General features: G+C 41.9%; 1 protein-coding gene across 1 annotated transcript in view; it reads left to right on the forward strand.

Annotated features, from left to right (window-relative positions):
- The first annotated feature begins 4,024 nt into the window (after nucleotides 1-4,024).
- Nucleotides 4,025-15,945, forward strand: part of asic2 (acid-sensing (proton-gated) ion channel 2) — a 383,404-nt gene continuing 371,483 nt past the window's right edge. Inside the window, exon 1 of the mRNA XM_062438718.1 lies at nucleotides 4,025-4,597. Within this exon, the coding sequence (XP_062294702.1) occupies nucleotides 4,025-4,597 (573 nt within the window). The remainder of the gene's footprint in view (nucleotides 4,598-15,945) is intronic.

Genomic DNA, 15,945 nt, shown 5'->3' on the forward strand with positions numbered 1-15,945 from the left:
GTATGCTTTAGGGGCATGGCTACGTTGGTGCGACAATGTAGACCTGGCGTTGCTATTTCAAGGTGTTTTCAGTTCAATTGTAACATTTTGGTCGCTTTAAGGTCTTATCCAGCGTTTGCTTGTGCTAAAAGATCCTCCAAAGAGTCTGATATTCAACCTTTCCGGTAAGTAAATTGTCTTAATGGCCTTAAGCCCGATTTTCGCACACGGTGGTCCATAAATATGACTTTTGGACGGCTGTGAAGCAACTAAACTTCTATCCTTTTAAATACATACTCCTTATACTACACAGTTGTGGTTGTCTTTGTATGTATTTATATATATTTGGATTTATTTACTATCAAATTGCATACAGGTGAGGTGCATGCAGTAATTTAACAGGTGCTCATAACTATGGACTAAAGCTTGGTGCCAGTTTAACTCTTAACTTTTTAATTTCTGATATTATTTACTGCTCATTCTGTTGTTGCTATTAAATAATATTTCATCCATATGTTGCTATTAGGCTTTAGCTAGTTTACATGTTTGAAATGGAGGCAGTTATGTAACTTGACTCCATTAAATATGTTTTTTTTTTTTTTTTTTTTAAAGGCATTTCTTTATGACTGGTTGTTTCATGTGGATTTAATCATTTAATTCATGGTATAGCTGATCATAATTATGCACTCATTAAGCACTTTATTCAGAACACCTGTGCAGTCTAATGCAACTCAATACAACAGCTCTGCCATAAATTCTACTTTTACAAAGCTTATACATTTACATGAGGGTGGCAAAATATTAGGAACCCTTTTCAATATAATGCACTCAAGTACACCACCACCACTCACTATGACCTCAGCAATAACCATGAAGTCAAATGATCACCTTACCTCTCTGTGTATGTTAATGGGATGTTAAAAGGAGGCTATTTAATAATATTTCATCCACATTATTGTTGTTAGGCATTGTTACAAGACAATGTCACAGCAGCAACTTGATGAATAGTAAATAAAATGGTTGTTGTTAGTAATTACAAATTAAAATGAATTTTTCCACTAAGCTTTATCCAATTATAGCCTTTTGTTTATATAGTTTGTGCACCTCATGTTACCTGCATGCTCACTTTCTGGCAGCTATATTGTAACACATTAATTAACACTATTTTATATTTTCGTAAGTTTGCAGCTTCTCAAATGTGAATATGTTGTCCTGTTGTCCTCGAGTCAAAGATGGAAGGAAGGAGGGAAGGGAGGAAAGGAGGAAGGAAGGGAGGAAGAAGGAAGGAAGGGAGGGAGGGAGGAAGGAAGGATGAAAGGAGGGAGGAAAAAAGGAAGGAGGGAGGATGGAAGAGAGGAAGGGAGGGAGGAAGGAAGGAAAGGAGGAAGGAAGAAGGAAAGGAGGGAGGGAGGAAGGAAGGAAGTAGGGAAGGGAGGAAGGGAGGAAAGAAAAGAAGGAAGGGAGGAAGTAAAGGAAGGAAGGAAGGAATGACCGAGGAAAGAAGGAAGGAAGGAAGGTAGGAGGGAGGGAGAAAGGAAAAGAGGAAAGAAGGACAGAGGAAAGAAGGAAGGGAGGAAAGAAGGAACAATCAAAACAGACGTTTAGTTGAGACTTTCATACTACCTAAAATATATTATTATAAACACTCTTAAGAAATACTGAATGTATTTGAGTTGTGTACTTTATGATTGTTTTGATGTCTAAATGTACTCCTCCTTTCTCATTTGTTAGTGTTGTGTTTTGAAGTTCAAGCAAGTCTGTTATCAGGTATACATTTTTCTGTATATCTTTCTCACAACTATAAATATTTATATTGGGTATTGACACTATTCGCTGACATTTAGCTTCCAAATATTAATATCAACCTTAAAAAATCCAGTATTGGCTTTCAACTTTTCTCTCAGCTGGAATTAATGAGGTGAAAAAGACTTAGATTTATTACCACGTATCATTTTGGCAACCTGCCTATTTTCATTTAGTCCACATACTCACACAGAAGCTATTTTATCTTCCTCCATCCACCTTTTAACGCTCTCACACCCTTCTTTTATTTCCTCTCACCACCTCCCTCCTCCTGTCTGCTTGTATCTCTTCACATCGTGGGTGTGTTTTCTGCCCCCCCCTCTCACACTGACCCCCTCTTTGATTGAAAAACACTCTGCCACTCACCAGTATAAAACGCCGTAAATTACACATACAGGCTCGTGATTTCCATGTTTCATTACGTATGACGAGCACGCGCTCTGTGTTTACTTATTCCCTTTACATCTGCGTCTCTCTCCTGCGCGTATGTGTGAAGTTTGTCTGAATTACTTTCCTCCGTGTGACATCGCAGTGGAGCCCGTGTGACCACACTTACTCCCTCACTTGCTCTTTTTAGTTTCCCATCTTATTTTTGTCCTTATCCCTCCTTCAACCTACATCACCCTCCTTTTACTCCTCATTCTCCACTTCTGCTTCACTTCCCGTGACATGCAACCCCTCCACCTCCCCCTTCCTCAACCAACCACCACTACTGTTCCCCCCCTCTACTATCTGTCTCTGCCGACAGCCTCCCCTTTTTGCATCCATCCATCCATCACTCTTGTTTGAGGTAACGAGATGTGGAAATATGAAAGGCTGGGAGACAAATGAGAGCAAAGGGTGAGGAAGAGGAAGAGGAGGAGGAGGAGGAGGAGGGAGCAAACATTTTCAATAAGAGACTTTACTGTGGAGAGAGCAAGCGAGGAGAGTGTCGTCTTCTCTCCTCTCTCTCTCTCTCTCTCTCTCTCTACCCCCCCTTCCTTTTCTCTCTCTCTCTCTCTCTTTCTCTCTCTCTCTCTGTGCCAGCATGTGTGTTGGTGTGTGCGCCTCCTGTCTCTCCCGGCTCCGCTGTTGTTCGCCGCCGCCACAGATGAGCTGGGAAGAGGAGGGAAAGCGGATGTATCTGGCCAGAGGAAAACGGGAGGAGTTTGGATCGGCAAGCAAGACTAACCGGCGGCTTTGATCATCAACGGCTCTCCCTCTTCCTCTCTCTCTCCCTTTCTCTCTCTTTCTCTCTCTCTCTCGCTCTCTGTCCCTCTCTCTCTCTCTCTCTCTCTCTCTGTTGCTCTCTCTCTCTCTTGCTCTCTCTCTCTCTCTCTCACTCACATACACGCACAACACACACGTGCGCTCTCAGACTCACACACACACTTGCGCCGGCTGGATGTCTTCTCGCTAGGCTGAACGAGAGAGGTGCTTAGGCTTGTCATTAGTTGGGGGGCACAGGAGATCCTGAGAAGCGCGTGTGTGTGTGCGTGTGAATCAGTGTACACACTCATGCACGACAGAGTTACCGTGTAAGTGTGTGTGTGTGTGTGTTTTTTGAATGGATATGAGTCGGGACGTTAAATACACAGAGGCAGCTTTGATTGGCTTGCAGCTTAAGTGACTCTCACCTCGCGCTCCGGGTGACACAGAGGACTTACCTCTGGGATTTTTGTCAATGAAATCGAGCAGTCACAGAGGGCGACAGAGGATGGAATGGGTTGGAGGGGTGAAGGGTGAATGGGTGCAGCGATGGGGGGGTTTGGGATTTAGGTAGGGTGTGTGTGTGGTGTGTGCGTGGGGGTGTAGGAGCAGCCACAGGCGGGCTGGCAGCCTCAGTAACTCTCAGCTCAAGGGAGTGATTGAGAGTGGAGGTGGAGAGGAGAGGAGAGGAGAGGAGAGGAGAGGAGAGGGATGCCCCGAGGGAGCATCTTTCTCCTCTCTGTCTCTGTAGTAGTTTGGGTTGTGGAGCTCTTTCCAGTCTCGTGTGTACTTCCTCTTCTTTGTCAGTTGTTATTTGGTTTAAAATTTGTTGTCTTTCCTGTTTTCTATCAGTGTTCGCTGCAGGTCTCTCTCTGTTTCTTTCTCCCACTTCTTCCCTCTTTATCTTTTGCACCTCCTTTCTTCTCTCCTTCTCTGTCTGTCAATATGATTTTTTGGGGGATTTGAATCGAAGGCATTTATTGACGTTTCCTGTCTGTCTGCGCAGGTGTGAGTGCACCGGGGGCTCCCTGGCTGAGGAGCTGGAGGGCTGATGATGGATCTAAAGGAGAGCTGTGGCAGTCAGGGGAGCCAGGAGAGCTCCAGCCTGCGCCCCACCTCCTGGCAGGCCTTCGCTCACAGCAGCACGCTGCACGGCCTACGCTTTGTCTTCCCTTATGGTCAGCCCACTGCACGCCGCTTACTCTGGGCCGCGGTCCTGCTCGCCTGCATGGGACTTTTGGCCCTGGAGAGCGCCGATCGCTTGGGTTATTTCTTCACCTACCCTCACGTGACCAGCTTGGACGCCGTGGTGTCGAGCAGCCTAGTCTTCCCGGCCGTGACCATTTGTAACCTCAACGCTTACCGCTTCAGCCGCCTCACACGTAACGACCTGTACCACGCCGGAGAGCTGCTGGCCCTGCTGGACGTGCACCTGGCTATCCCCCAGCCGCACTTGGCCGAGCCTGACGTGCTGGCTTTCCTGCAGGATAAAGCCAACTTCACCGCCTACAGGCCCAAGGCGTTCAGCATGAAGGAGTTCATCGAGCGAGTCGGGCACGACCTGAAAGAGATGATGCTCTACTGCCGCTACCAAGGCCAGGAGTGCAGCCACAGCGACTTCAAAACCGTGAGTCCTCTCATGTCTTCTTTTAAATGTCAGCTGTGGGCTGAGATCAGTTGGGGTCAAAGCTTCTCTGCAGCCCACAGAGTACTGTGTGCTGTGTGAGGTGTTTCCGTTGCGTGTCTTGACTCTTGCAAGTTTCCAGAGACGGATGATTTATTGTTTTTTTTGCCAGTAAAATGACTTGATGTATGCTGATAGCTGCTCTTTTCCTCCCACGCTGCTATGCTGGGAGTCTCCTGCTGTGCTTTCTCCTTGGGACTTTTGTGTTTCACTGCACAGGTTGCCTCACAAGCTTTGTTCTGCAAATATAGTCTCTGCTGTTGCCTTGTTGTTGTCCTCAACCTTCACATAATAGGCTTGTGCTCGCTGGCACATACAGCACTGCAACAGGTCTACAGCATGTTATGCACTGAAGGAAAGTAATTGTTTTGTCTGGGGTCATAGCGAATAGCAAATTTGCAGAAATCTCATCTTTTTTTTTTTAAAATTGTGTTTTATATGGTTAGAACAAATCAAAACATTCAGAGGATGTTTGTGCACCTGCTGAATTGTCAGAGCAGGAAAAAAAAACAGCCGAAATGTGTTTTGATATTTGGATTGTTGCTTGTGACTATTTCTCTCTGGGATTTAGCTCGCTATTGAACATTAGCAGCATGCTGTTGTTGTTGTTCTGTGTTAAACCTGAGGACACAGATTAAAGCTAGCTGGTGATATGTTAGTGAAATGTTTTATGTCAAACTATAAAAGACACTGACATGCTAATCATATAAGGCTTTTATGTTTCAGTGAGAATTCAAAGTTTTGGCAGATCACAGCGTGCAAATGCTGGAACAAACACAATATTTTAAACACCCACTTAATAATAATAATGATGATAATGAACTCTATTTTATAGCACAAGAAGACAATAATAATAATAAAATATAAATGCGTATAATAAAATTAATTCAATGCAGAGATTTTTATAAAGAAAGAAGGTTTTTAAGAAGAGGTTTTAAAGCAGTGATGTATTCAGCAAGTTAATCTCAGCTGGTAAGTTGTTCCAGAGTTTAAGAAGCCAGACTGATAATAGCCCTTATTCACCAGTCGGGCTCTGGGAACAACCAGCAAGACACTATCAGCTAATCTAAGCAGACATCCAGGCACATAAGAGGTTAGTAGATCTTTGATATAATTAGCAGACTGGTCATTTAAAACCTCGGAGGTCAGCAGTAACATTTTATACTGAACAGGAAGGCAATGCAGGGAGGCCAGACTTGGAGATATAAGATCTTGTTTTCTTGAGCCAGTGATATCAGCAGCAGCAGCAGCAGCAGCAGGAGCAGCAGCCACTTGTTGCATACTTAGACTCCCTCTGACTAATTGTTAGCTAAGCCCATCAGTGTAAGTGACAAGCACACTGCATATGTGAACGTTAGGAAAATGAATATTGAAGCTTTAATTGCATTGCTCTTGTTGATCTACAGATGAAGCTGATCTGTATTCTTCCTGCTGTTACTTCAGTGACAAATGATGTCAAAAGATCTTTAAAAAAAACATTTTAGACAGTGTTATGAAGGATTTTGTCACCGTGTTTTAAAGGGCGATGCTGTAATGTATGTAAAGTTAACCATGAATCATTTTTATGCAGGAGCTTTGCAGAGTTTTATTGATGTATTCATTTTTTCTGGTTTTCCATCATTGTACTTTCTTTTTGGCAGACTCTTGAGTTTAATGATCTATCACAGTAAACACCAACACATTATTTTTGTTGGTCTGGCATTATTATTACCTGGAAGTGCAGTTTAAGTGCAGGTCGATTTTCAGATGTCTGCGCTGCATCACCACAAAATAATAATAATTATAATCATGTGAATATGACTACATTTGTGATTTGATGGCATTTTAATGAATCTGAATTGAGTGTCCAATCCGCTAATCACTTTTTCTAAACCCTTCAGATCTCCTTATCAAATCAAATTCACTTTAGCTGTCAACATTAGCGAGTGACAAATGACTGAAACCCAAAGATTCAATTTAGATCCATAATCACTTTTTTGTTGGCTGACAATTTTAAGTGTCAGTCTGATTATGTTTAATAACCTGAGCATGAAATGAGCAGCATTGAGCCATTATTGTAACATATTAACTTTTCACATCTTATTTTTCACAAGCTGCTGGTTCCAAACACTGGAGGCCCTCATTCATATCTGTTAGGTTGATTAGTTTAAAATATCAATATCAGTATCAGTAAAGTCACAGAACTTTTGAAATGGTGTTTTACAGGCCTGGAAAACTTTTCCAAAATTAGATTAAGATGACGGAAAATGTAACCACTTCTGAAACTGATGTGATTAGCTGGATTGTAACTCAGTTTTTGGTGTTGAACTAAACACAAGGTTGAGGTTACAAAGTGATGTTTCTATTTTCTCACAATCAAACTTTGACAGTATAGGATGTGTAAGCATATTAACCACACAATAAGCCATCTGTTTTATTTTGCCTTGTTGTTATCAAATCACAGCAGAAGTTTCTCAGGACACTTTCACATAGAGCAGGTATAGAGTCTACTGTTTAATTACAGAGACCAAACATCAGAGGTTCTCAGAGCAAGAACTTGGTGACAGCAGCAAGGGAAAACTCCCCTTTTTAATGGGAAGAGACCTTTAGCAGGACCGGACTCTAGGTGGGCGACCATCTGCCTTGACCGGTAGGATTAGGAGAAAAAGAGGGAGAGATGAGAGTCCTGTAAACAAGTCCCAAGGATCCTCATTGAAAATGTTTGTTTATTTAAAAAATATGACTATTATTATGATAAATTCACAGATTAACTTAAAAAGATGATGAATCTTAGCAGACATTTAATGCTAGCTTTCATAACGCCCCAAATAGAACTACGGATATCATCTTTTTTGTTTCACTCATTCTTCTTCTTCTTCCTTGTCAAAACACAGTGCCCAAAACTCATCTGCTAACACTTTGGTCGGAGATTTGGGTAGCCTTATGCAAAGCTGAGGAGTGGGCAAGAGAGGTCTGGTAACCTCACTAAATGTCACTTCTTTCTAACTCTATACCCACAGATTTGTATCATTTTCACACTTGTAGTCTTCAGCCATAGTTGGCGCGGACTCCAGTGACATCACTTGAGTCAATTTATTAGATTTCAAACAGCTTCCTCTGGAGCCACAGAAGACTTAGTATATATAACTTAGTAGCACTACCTGAGACATGAACAGACTTTAACGTACGAAATCGATGAAGTTCCCCTTTAACCATAGACGGCTTATATATTCTGTCACTGGCGATGTTTGTGATTTCAGCTGGTGAACGAGACGATAGCACTGCTTTTCTTTTTGCCGCTAAAAAGAGGAAACCAACTCACAAAGATGTTTCACAGTAATGAATTGAAATCAATGGTTGGAGCAGTTGAAAAAAATGCATTGAAATCTCTCCTCTCCTTCACTGTCTTCATAGAGCAGTGTCACCATATATAGCACGTATCACAGCACAGGATCATGTAATGGACAGTAGCTACTAACTACGGTAGCAGCTGGACTCTCTATTTAAATATACAACACAGCTTGGAGCTGATACAGATCTGTGATAACGAGATGTTCTTTTTTTGGTCATCAGCCTAAAAAATGATCATGGATGCATGCACAATGCAAACAGCACTATGGAGCTGCTTCTGAGATCTGATGCGCTTTGATGAGCCCTTCATTTTGTACTGAGTAGACTCTGATGTTGTTAACAGAGCACATCAACGGCATTATTGCACCTCAGATGTACGTAATGTGAGACATTAAAGCTTAGAGGTCCATATCTGCCACTGTAGGATTGATATCATCTTGTTTTGATCCTGATACTCCATGCACAGACACTAATTGGGAAAAATAACAATGGTGGATCAAACGTTGGCTAGAGTGATTTCTATTCACGCCTGCAGACTGATGCTTCCCTTGGAGCTCTGATCCATACTGCACCGAGCTGCGGCAAAAGCTACAAGTGAGCATTTCCCCAGCTCGCATCTGTCACGAGCACATGTGATTTTCATAATTTTAATTGAGTTGAATCTTCAGGGAGTTAAGGAGAAACTAGCTCGGGCTCTGCCACTGCCTTACCATGCAGCCCAGAGAGTCTCTACTTGACTCCCCTTAGTAACCATCTTGCATGTTGTGTGACACGCCTTTGACGTCAAGCTGGGTTCAAAGATAATCATGTTGACAGAGAGGCTACTAGAAGGCACTGTCATCCTCTTTGCCCTCTGCCTGTTGCTGCTGCTGCTGCTGCTGCTGCTGAGCTCCTCCTGACTTCTCCTCCCGCTCCTCTCTCTGTCGACTCGCTTTGTCTCTTCTCTCTCTGTCACTACAGCGACACACCTTCACATCCCCGGCGCCTTCTGAGTGAGGAAAAAAAACAACAAAAAAACACCAGGCCTCCTCCAAAAATAGAAAAAAAGCAGCATGCAGGAATGCGCACAGACACATGCATTTAGTCGAACACATAAGGCACCAAAATATGAGTATGCACACACAGAGGGACGGCATTACCGTGACACTCCAGGGACCCGACTCAGCGTTTGAGTGACATTGTGATGAATGACCGTAGGGAGGATTGCAGGAACACAGGAGTCACTGTGATGTGACAGATGGAACTGGAGCAGAGCGCAGCACAAACGGGGGGAAGCGGCATCAGTGTGCACATTTCCATCTATATGCATGTATAATGTGTCACCTCCGATAGTAGTTGTCAGATAGCATTTTTCAAACGTGCAGGCGGCTCATCTGGTTAATTTCTGTTTATACATGAGTACGTCTGCAACCTGCCTGACGTGATTCTTTCTAAATAAGCACTTTGGTACACTTTTTTTTTTTTTTTTGTCAAGGATGCCAAAAAAAAGGAGCCAAATACAGCATCCTCCCCATCCAAGCAGAGCTGCTGAACAATACTAAACTCAATACTAAAAGCTTTCACCTTTCTTTTCAGAGTTTTCTCCTAAACCAGCAGCTCTGCAAGGATGCTGAGTGGTCAGAGTACATCTCTATCCCAGTTAGCAAAGTGTGACTGTGGATCAGACAACATTTTTGCAAGCTGTGGTGCAGAAGTGAGAAATCCTCCCCAAAATTTGGAGCCAGTCCTCATCCACATGTTTACGAAACAGAACAGAAAACTTGTGTTTTGTGAGGAGTTGTTTTTTATTATTATTACACTGGAGGGACTACACAATAATTTGATTTGACTGTTTATCATCTTTAACTAGAATCATATTATGATGACAGGATTGCATTGTTATCCTACTGACATTATTGTGGCATATAATTTTACTTATTTAAAATTCTGTCTTCCAGGCAAAATAACAAAATGAGTCGTCGCTGCTTAAAGTCAGACGACTAACAAGAAATTGCAGGGCAGAAATTTGAAATACTTGAGAAATAGAGACATTATAACATTAACTGTATTTTTCCACTGCAAAAATGTCAAGTCAATTTCAAGTCAGTTTTATTTATTTACAGCAGATGAATCACAATAGAAGTTATCTCGGGGCTTTCTTCACATAGAGCAGGTATAGATTTTACTGTTCAATTTACAGAGACCAAACATTCCTGCATGAGCAAGAACTTGGCAACGGCAACAAAGAAAAACTCCCCTTTTTAACGGGAAGAGACCTTTAGCAGGATCAGGCTCTAGGTGGGCGACCATCTGCCTCGACCGGTTGGGTTGAGAGAGTAAGAGGGAGAGAGGGAGGGGGAGAGAGAGGAGAGGCATGTAAACAAATCACAAGGATCATCATCAGAAATGTTTGTCTTCATTTAAAAAAAATGACTATTATTACTAGTTTAATCAGAGAATAACTTAACAAATATAATGAATCTGAGCAGACATTTACACAGAAGAACAGCAACAATAATAATAATAATATGAGATATGAACTAATAATAATAGTAGTAGCAGTGGGCGTCAAACTGGACTATGGGGACAGCAGACGAGAAGGCCCAAAACTCCAGGGAAGAAGCCAAGTTAGTCATTAATGGTACATGAATGCATACAGATGGAGAGAGAGAGAAGGGACTATGATGAACACAGTGCATCCTGGGAGTGTAGGCCTATAGCTGCATCACTAGGACATAAACATGCATAACAAGCCAAGCCTGGGCCACCAAACTACAAGCTTTATGAAAGAGGAAAGTTTTAAGTTCTATAACTGTTAAACACAGAGATGGTTTCTGCCTCCTGGACTGAATCTGGAAGATGGTTCCACAGGAGAGGAGCCTAATAACTGAAGGATCTCCCTCCTATTTTACTTTTGGAGACTCTGGGAACCACCATTAAGTCTGCATACTGTGTTTTAGTGGGGTAATAGGTAGTATAGTACTATGTGCTTTTTAAGACATGATGGTGCCTGAGCATTAAGTACTTTGTAGGTGAGGAGGAGGATTTTAAATTCTATTATAGATTTTACAAGGAGCCAATGCAGCGATGCTAACATTTTTCAGTGTAAGTGCAGCTGTATTTTGTACCAGCTGGAGACGTGTTGGAGCAGCCTGTTGATAAGGAATTGCAATAATCCAGCTTTGAAGTAACAAATGCGTCGACTGGTTTTACTGCATCTTTTTGAGACAGGTGTGTGTATGTGTGTGTGAGTGTTTGTGTGAGTGTGGAGGAGCTGAGCCTTGACTTTGGTGAAACTTCGACACAGACAGCAGAGGACAGAAGCAGCACGACCATAAATGACACAAAATGCGAGAGATTCTCTGCATAGTTCTTTTTTTTCTTCTGTTCATTCGGTTGAGTTGCTTTGAAGAAAAGCTGAGGCGATGCCAAGGTGTAAAATTAACTGTTAAATGTCCATTGGCTAAATGGCGAGTGAAACATAAAAATTTACCAGCCTTACAGTAGATTACCATTGTTTCATGAGCGAAGCAAATCTACCAGCCACTTGCATGTTTTACCAGCATTTTTGTAGTAATTCCCTCCTCATTTTGGCAAATTCCACAATACTCAATGTTTTCCAGTTAATTCCGTTTTTATTATCAAATTCCACGATTATGTCCTTGTTTTCCACAATGCAGAATTCATCAATAGGACCCTATTTTCAGTACTTGTACAGTCACTGCAAAGTCCAGCAGGTCCATCTAATGAAAAACAAAACCCTGCAACTCTTAAAATTCATGAATCTGACCTGATGAAGGTTTGGATAGTTTTTGATACTCGGTGCTATAGAATCCTTCTTATCATGCTTGCAGACAGAGGAGAAGGAGCAGGGGAATAATTTCATGTAAAAATGATTTTTCTCAATTGTTTAGAGCGTCATCTCCTAACTGCAAATTAAACTGATCATGAGAGGAGATGCTTCAGGATGTGGGCGGCTTACCAGATCAGCCAAATATTTCAGTGTTCCTAATATGGACACAAGTGGAAGTGATTATGTCATGATGAGCTGTAGGTCATGTGTATTACATACATGAATGAGTGGACTTCCCCTTGCCTGTGTTTGTTTTTGCCTGGTGTGATTACAGGCATGATTAAATGTTGATTGATCACACTGACAAGCCACATCCGTGTGTCTGCCAGAGTGAATCAGCTCAGTGTGCCTGGCCTGCACGCGGTCCATGCTGTAATATAGAAATACCCGTGGAGGACTGCAGGGCAGGGAGGGCCCTATCACACTCTGAGCCTTAATGTGCAACCTGATAGCAGCCAGACCCTGAGCTCTGTATCACACAGACACTAATTAGCCACTCGTCTTTTCCTCTGACCAGAGCCGTGTTGGAACAGCACCGCAGATGTAATGGTTCTGGCTGTTTACAGCTACAGCAATTAGCCATTACACACAACCTGTGGCCTTACCACTTCACTGGCTGATTATTGCATGGCTGGAATTTCCTCGCTCTCTCAAGTCACCGACCCATCAGGAAGGACTGTGTGTTTTCTAATCTGCTCCCCCTTCTACTCTCCTCTTCGGCCACTCTATCCTCACTGACTGCATTTTCTATCACTTTCAAATTTCATTTCTCCACACTTGAAAGCCCCAATGCATCACATTAGGTTTTTAGTGGATGTACTGTATTAATCACTAATATGGCATTATCATGGCATTTTACATTCCCGGGAGGCGTGATGTATGAGTCTCTTAAAGGGCAAGGAAAGCACTGCTGCCACCCACGAGCCCGCCTCCCTGAAACACCCCAAACAGGCAGCAGTAACCTGTGCTATTTAACCGGCGCCGCAGAGAAAAGCTGGAGTTCAGCCACACACAGAAAGCTCAGTGTGGATGGCGGGAGTTTATGTGGTAGACACTGCAGCTGTCTGCAGTGGTGGATTATGGGTTATATGCTGGTGATATAGTGTGTTGACTGTGGTGAGGCTTAAAGGAGCAGTAATTTTTCCCTGAAGGGTTTTTCCTCACCCTCAAACAACTGTTAGTTTTTTCTTTGTTTTTGGCTGTACTGGGAATTATCAGCTCAGTGATTAATTAAATGATTAATTTGGTTTGTGTGTGGACTAATTAAGTTTTCTGTCCAACAGAATGAAGTGACCCCAAAGTCGTTCACCCACTAGCGCTTTTTACTCTATGTACCCTTTTCCTGCCATCGTCTTGATCTTTCATATTTGGCTCGTTAGGGAGCTAATGGTGTACACACTGCAGGAAAGATTTTCTTTAGCTCTGACCTGAGTCTCCCAGGAGGTGCAGGGACTAAACCAACAGCACCACCAGTGGCTCTGAACATACAGGAGCTGTGGACGTGATGGATTTCGTAACAGTGGGACAAGCATTTATTTAGTTTTTTGCTTTTATTGTGACATAAGAAACACAACACATAGCACATACGGACATACATGCATGTACACTCGTACCTGGGCATCATGTAATGTGTCTAAAGCTTTCCCTGGCTACCTATTAAAGAAACACCAGTACCCCCAAAATACATATTGTGACATATTCACATATACAATACTTACACACACCCAAACAGATCCACACAGATATGTAATACATAATAATAGCCACACTCATACTCATGTAGTTATGTTAAGTCAGAATATCTACAGATGCAGGCGAGTGTGGCCAGTTCAAGTAAACAAAGAGAAAAAAGAGAAATAGTGTTATCAAGTTAACTTTGTTTGTATAGTCCAACATCACAAGTTTGCCTCAAGTGTATTTTTTTTTTTGCAGTAATACAACATCCTCTTATCTTTAGACTCTTGATTCAAATGTGGTAGCACTCTCCAAAAATACCTCTTTCACTGGGAGAAAAAAAAAAGGAAACCTCTGAAAGGGCAACAGACCAAGAAAGCAAAATTACAGAAATACAGCATGGACACAATAAATCCAATTTTTGCTCCCAGCACTGATTAGAAATAATTTGATACAGTTTCCAATATAATATCTTGATTACTGATAGCGTCTAAACACAAGCAGCCATACAAATCTGCTTCAATAAAATCCAGTTGAAAACAGCCAGATATGTTTTAAATCAAGATTTGTTGATAGAATAATTTAACAAGACTACATTTGATATTCTTCTCAATATGTGACAGTTTTCAAATGTCGGCAATAGAAAAAAGTTGGCAGCCCAGTTTTCATCCTCATCTATGATCCAGATGTTGAGCATCTGTCAATAATGAGTCTGATATTCATGATATTTTTATTATTCTTTTGTCTTCTTTTTTTTTTTTTTTTTTTTTTTACATAGTCCTGCTTTATGAGGCAAACCCAGCTTGCAGTAAGCCTACAATAAAATGATTAAAGCTATTTCTATATGTTTCATTGCTGAATAGCTACAGTATAACAACATAGCTTTCCTACAGTATTTCATATAATATGAGTGAAGAGAGGAGTGTCAGTATGGATCTGATGTAGCAGGAAAATGTGTGGATTTAGATTTAGACAGCTTCTCGAGTTCAAATAGAGTTTCAACCTTCAGCAGCACTTAAGAGGCGTAGTTCAACTGCAAAATGTCACTGAAGCAGACAAAAAGATTGCCATTTTGATGGATTTTGTTTTATTTATTTGGTGCGCTCTGCTGTTCGTTTGTGGGTCAAATGCTTGTACAACTGGTGCTGCTCTGCATGTCAGAAGGGAGGAACGATGGTTTGGAAAAGGATTGGCTCTGATCCTGTAGTTAAGCTCATGAAATGCATAATATATTTATTTTATTTCTCGGCCTAATTAACTACCTAGTGGTCCTTTTTTAAGTAAGACATTAAAAAACAGAAGTTTATAGCAGAGACCGAGAGCGGCGCCTGTGACCGAGGAGAGGAAGAAGTCGGGACACGAAGTCACGGTTTGTGTCTGGATGTCGGCTGGCGTTAACGCCAACAAATAAGAGGAGGGGAAGTTAGAAGAGAGGAGAGGAGTACGGCCCATTACCTCAGCAGCCTGTCTGGAGACCTACTTCATCACAAGAGGAGGAGAAGGAGGAGGAGATGGAGTGTTTATGCCGGTGTGTTTGCTCATGAGCGTTTTTAATGTGCTGGAGGGTATGTTTATATTTTGTGTGTGGTTCTGTGTTGCTACGTTCTGTCATATGCAGTCAGGCTCAGCTTGTTCTGCATGTGTTTTTGTGTGTGTGTGTTTGTGTGCGTCATTGGCCATCAGGTGCTTTCAGCAGGTATTGAATAATAGTTACGAAATCAAAGGTCAACTGGCTGCAATTTTCTCGTTGGTTTGTTCGGAGTGAAGATGGCGAGCTGTTTGCTTCAGCGGTTAACTTCCAAGAAACGCAGCGTCTTGCATGATAATGTTACGCCTTATTGATCCATGTTGAAAAATCCTCTTTTTGTTAACCTACTTCTCCAGTGAGGTTAGCCACAGAGCAGCATCCTTTGACATGAGGAGAAAACAGTGACTTTATGTATTTAAAGGCCTTTTGACTTGATGTAATGTTGATTTTCCAGCATCAAACTGTAATAAAACCATTTTATCTGTTTGAACTGTAGGCTAGACACACACACACACACACACACACACACACACACACACACACACACACACACACACACACACACACACACACACACACACACACACACACACACACTGAATCAGCATTTTGATTGGAAAATCAAAAACGGTTGTGGTTGCAGTCATAACTTTTCTAAAATATTCCATCATATTTGTATTACTACGACTGAAACTCGTAGTGTGTTACAGTGTTTATTGGCAGTCAGGTCCTGTGATAAGGTATCAAAAATCCTGCCTGAACACGCAGTATAACCAACTCATCATCTGGGCTTAACACACACACCTATACACACCAGAGATTTAGAATTCATGAATTCATGAATTTTTGCAGTTTTCCTGCTTTTTCCACTCTTAGAAAATTGTTCTTTGTCCTTTTTTCATTTTTATCTGCAACAAAATTCAGATC

The sequence above is a fragment of the Scomber scombrus genome, chromosome 18 (genome assembly GCF_963691925.1).
Source record: "Scomber scombrus chromosome 18, fScoSco1.1, whole genome shotgun sequence".
Lineage (NCBI taxonomy): Eukaryota > Metazoa > Chordata > Actinopteri > Scombriformes > Scombridae > Scomber > Scomber scombrus.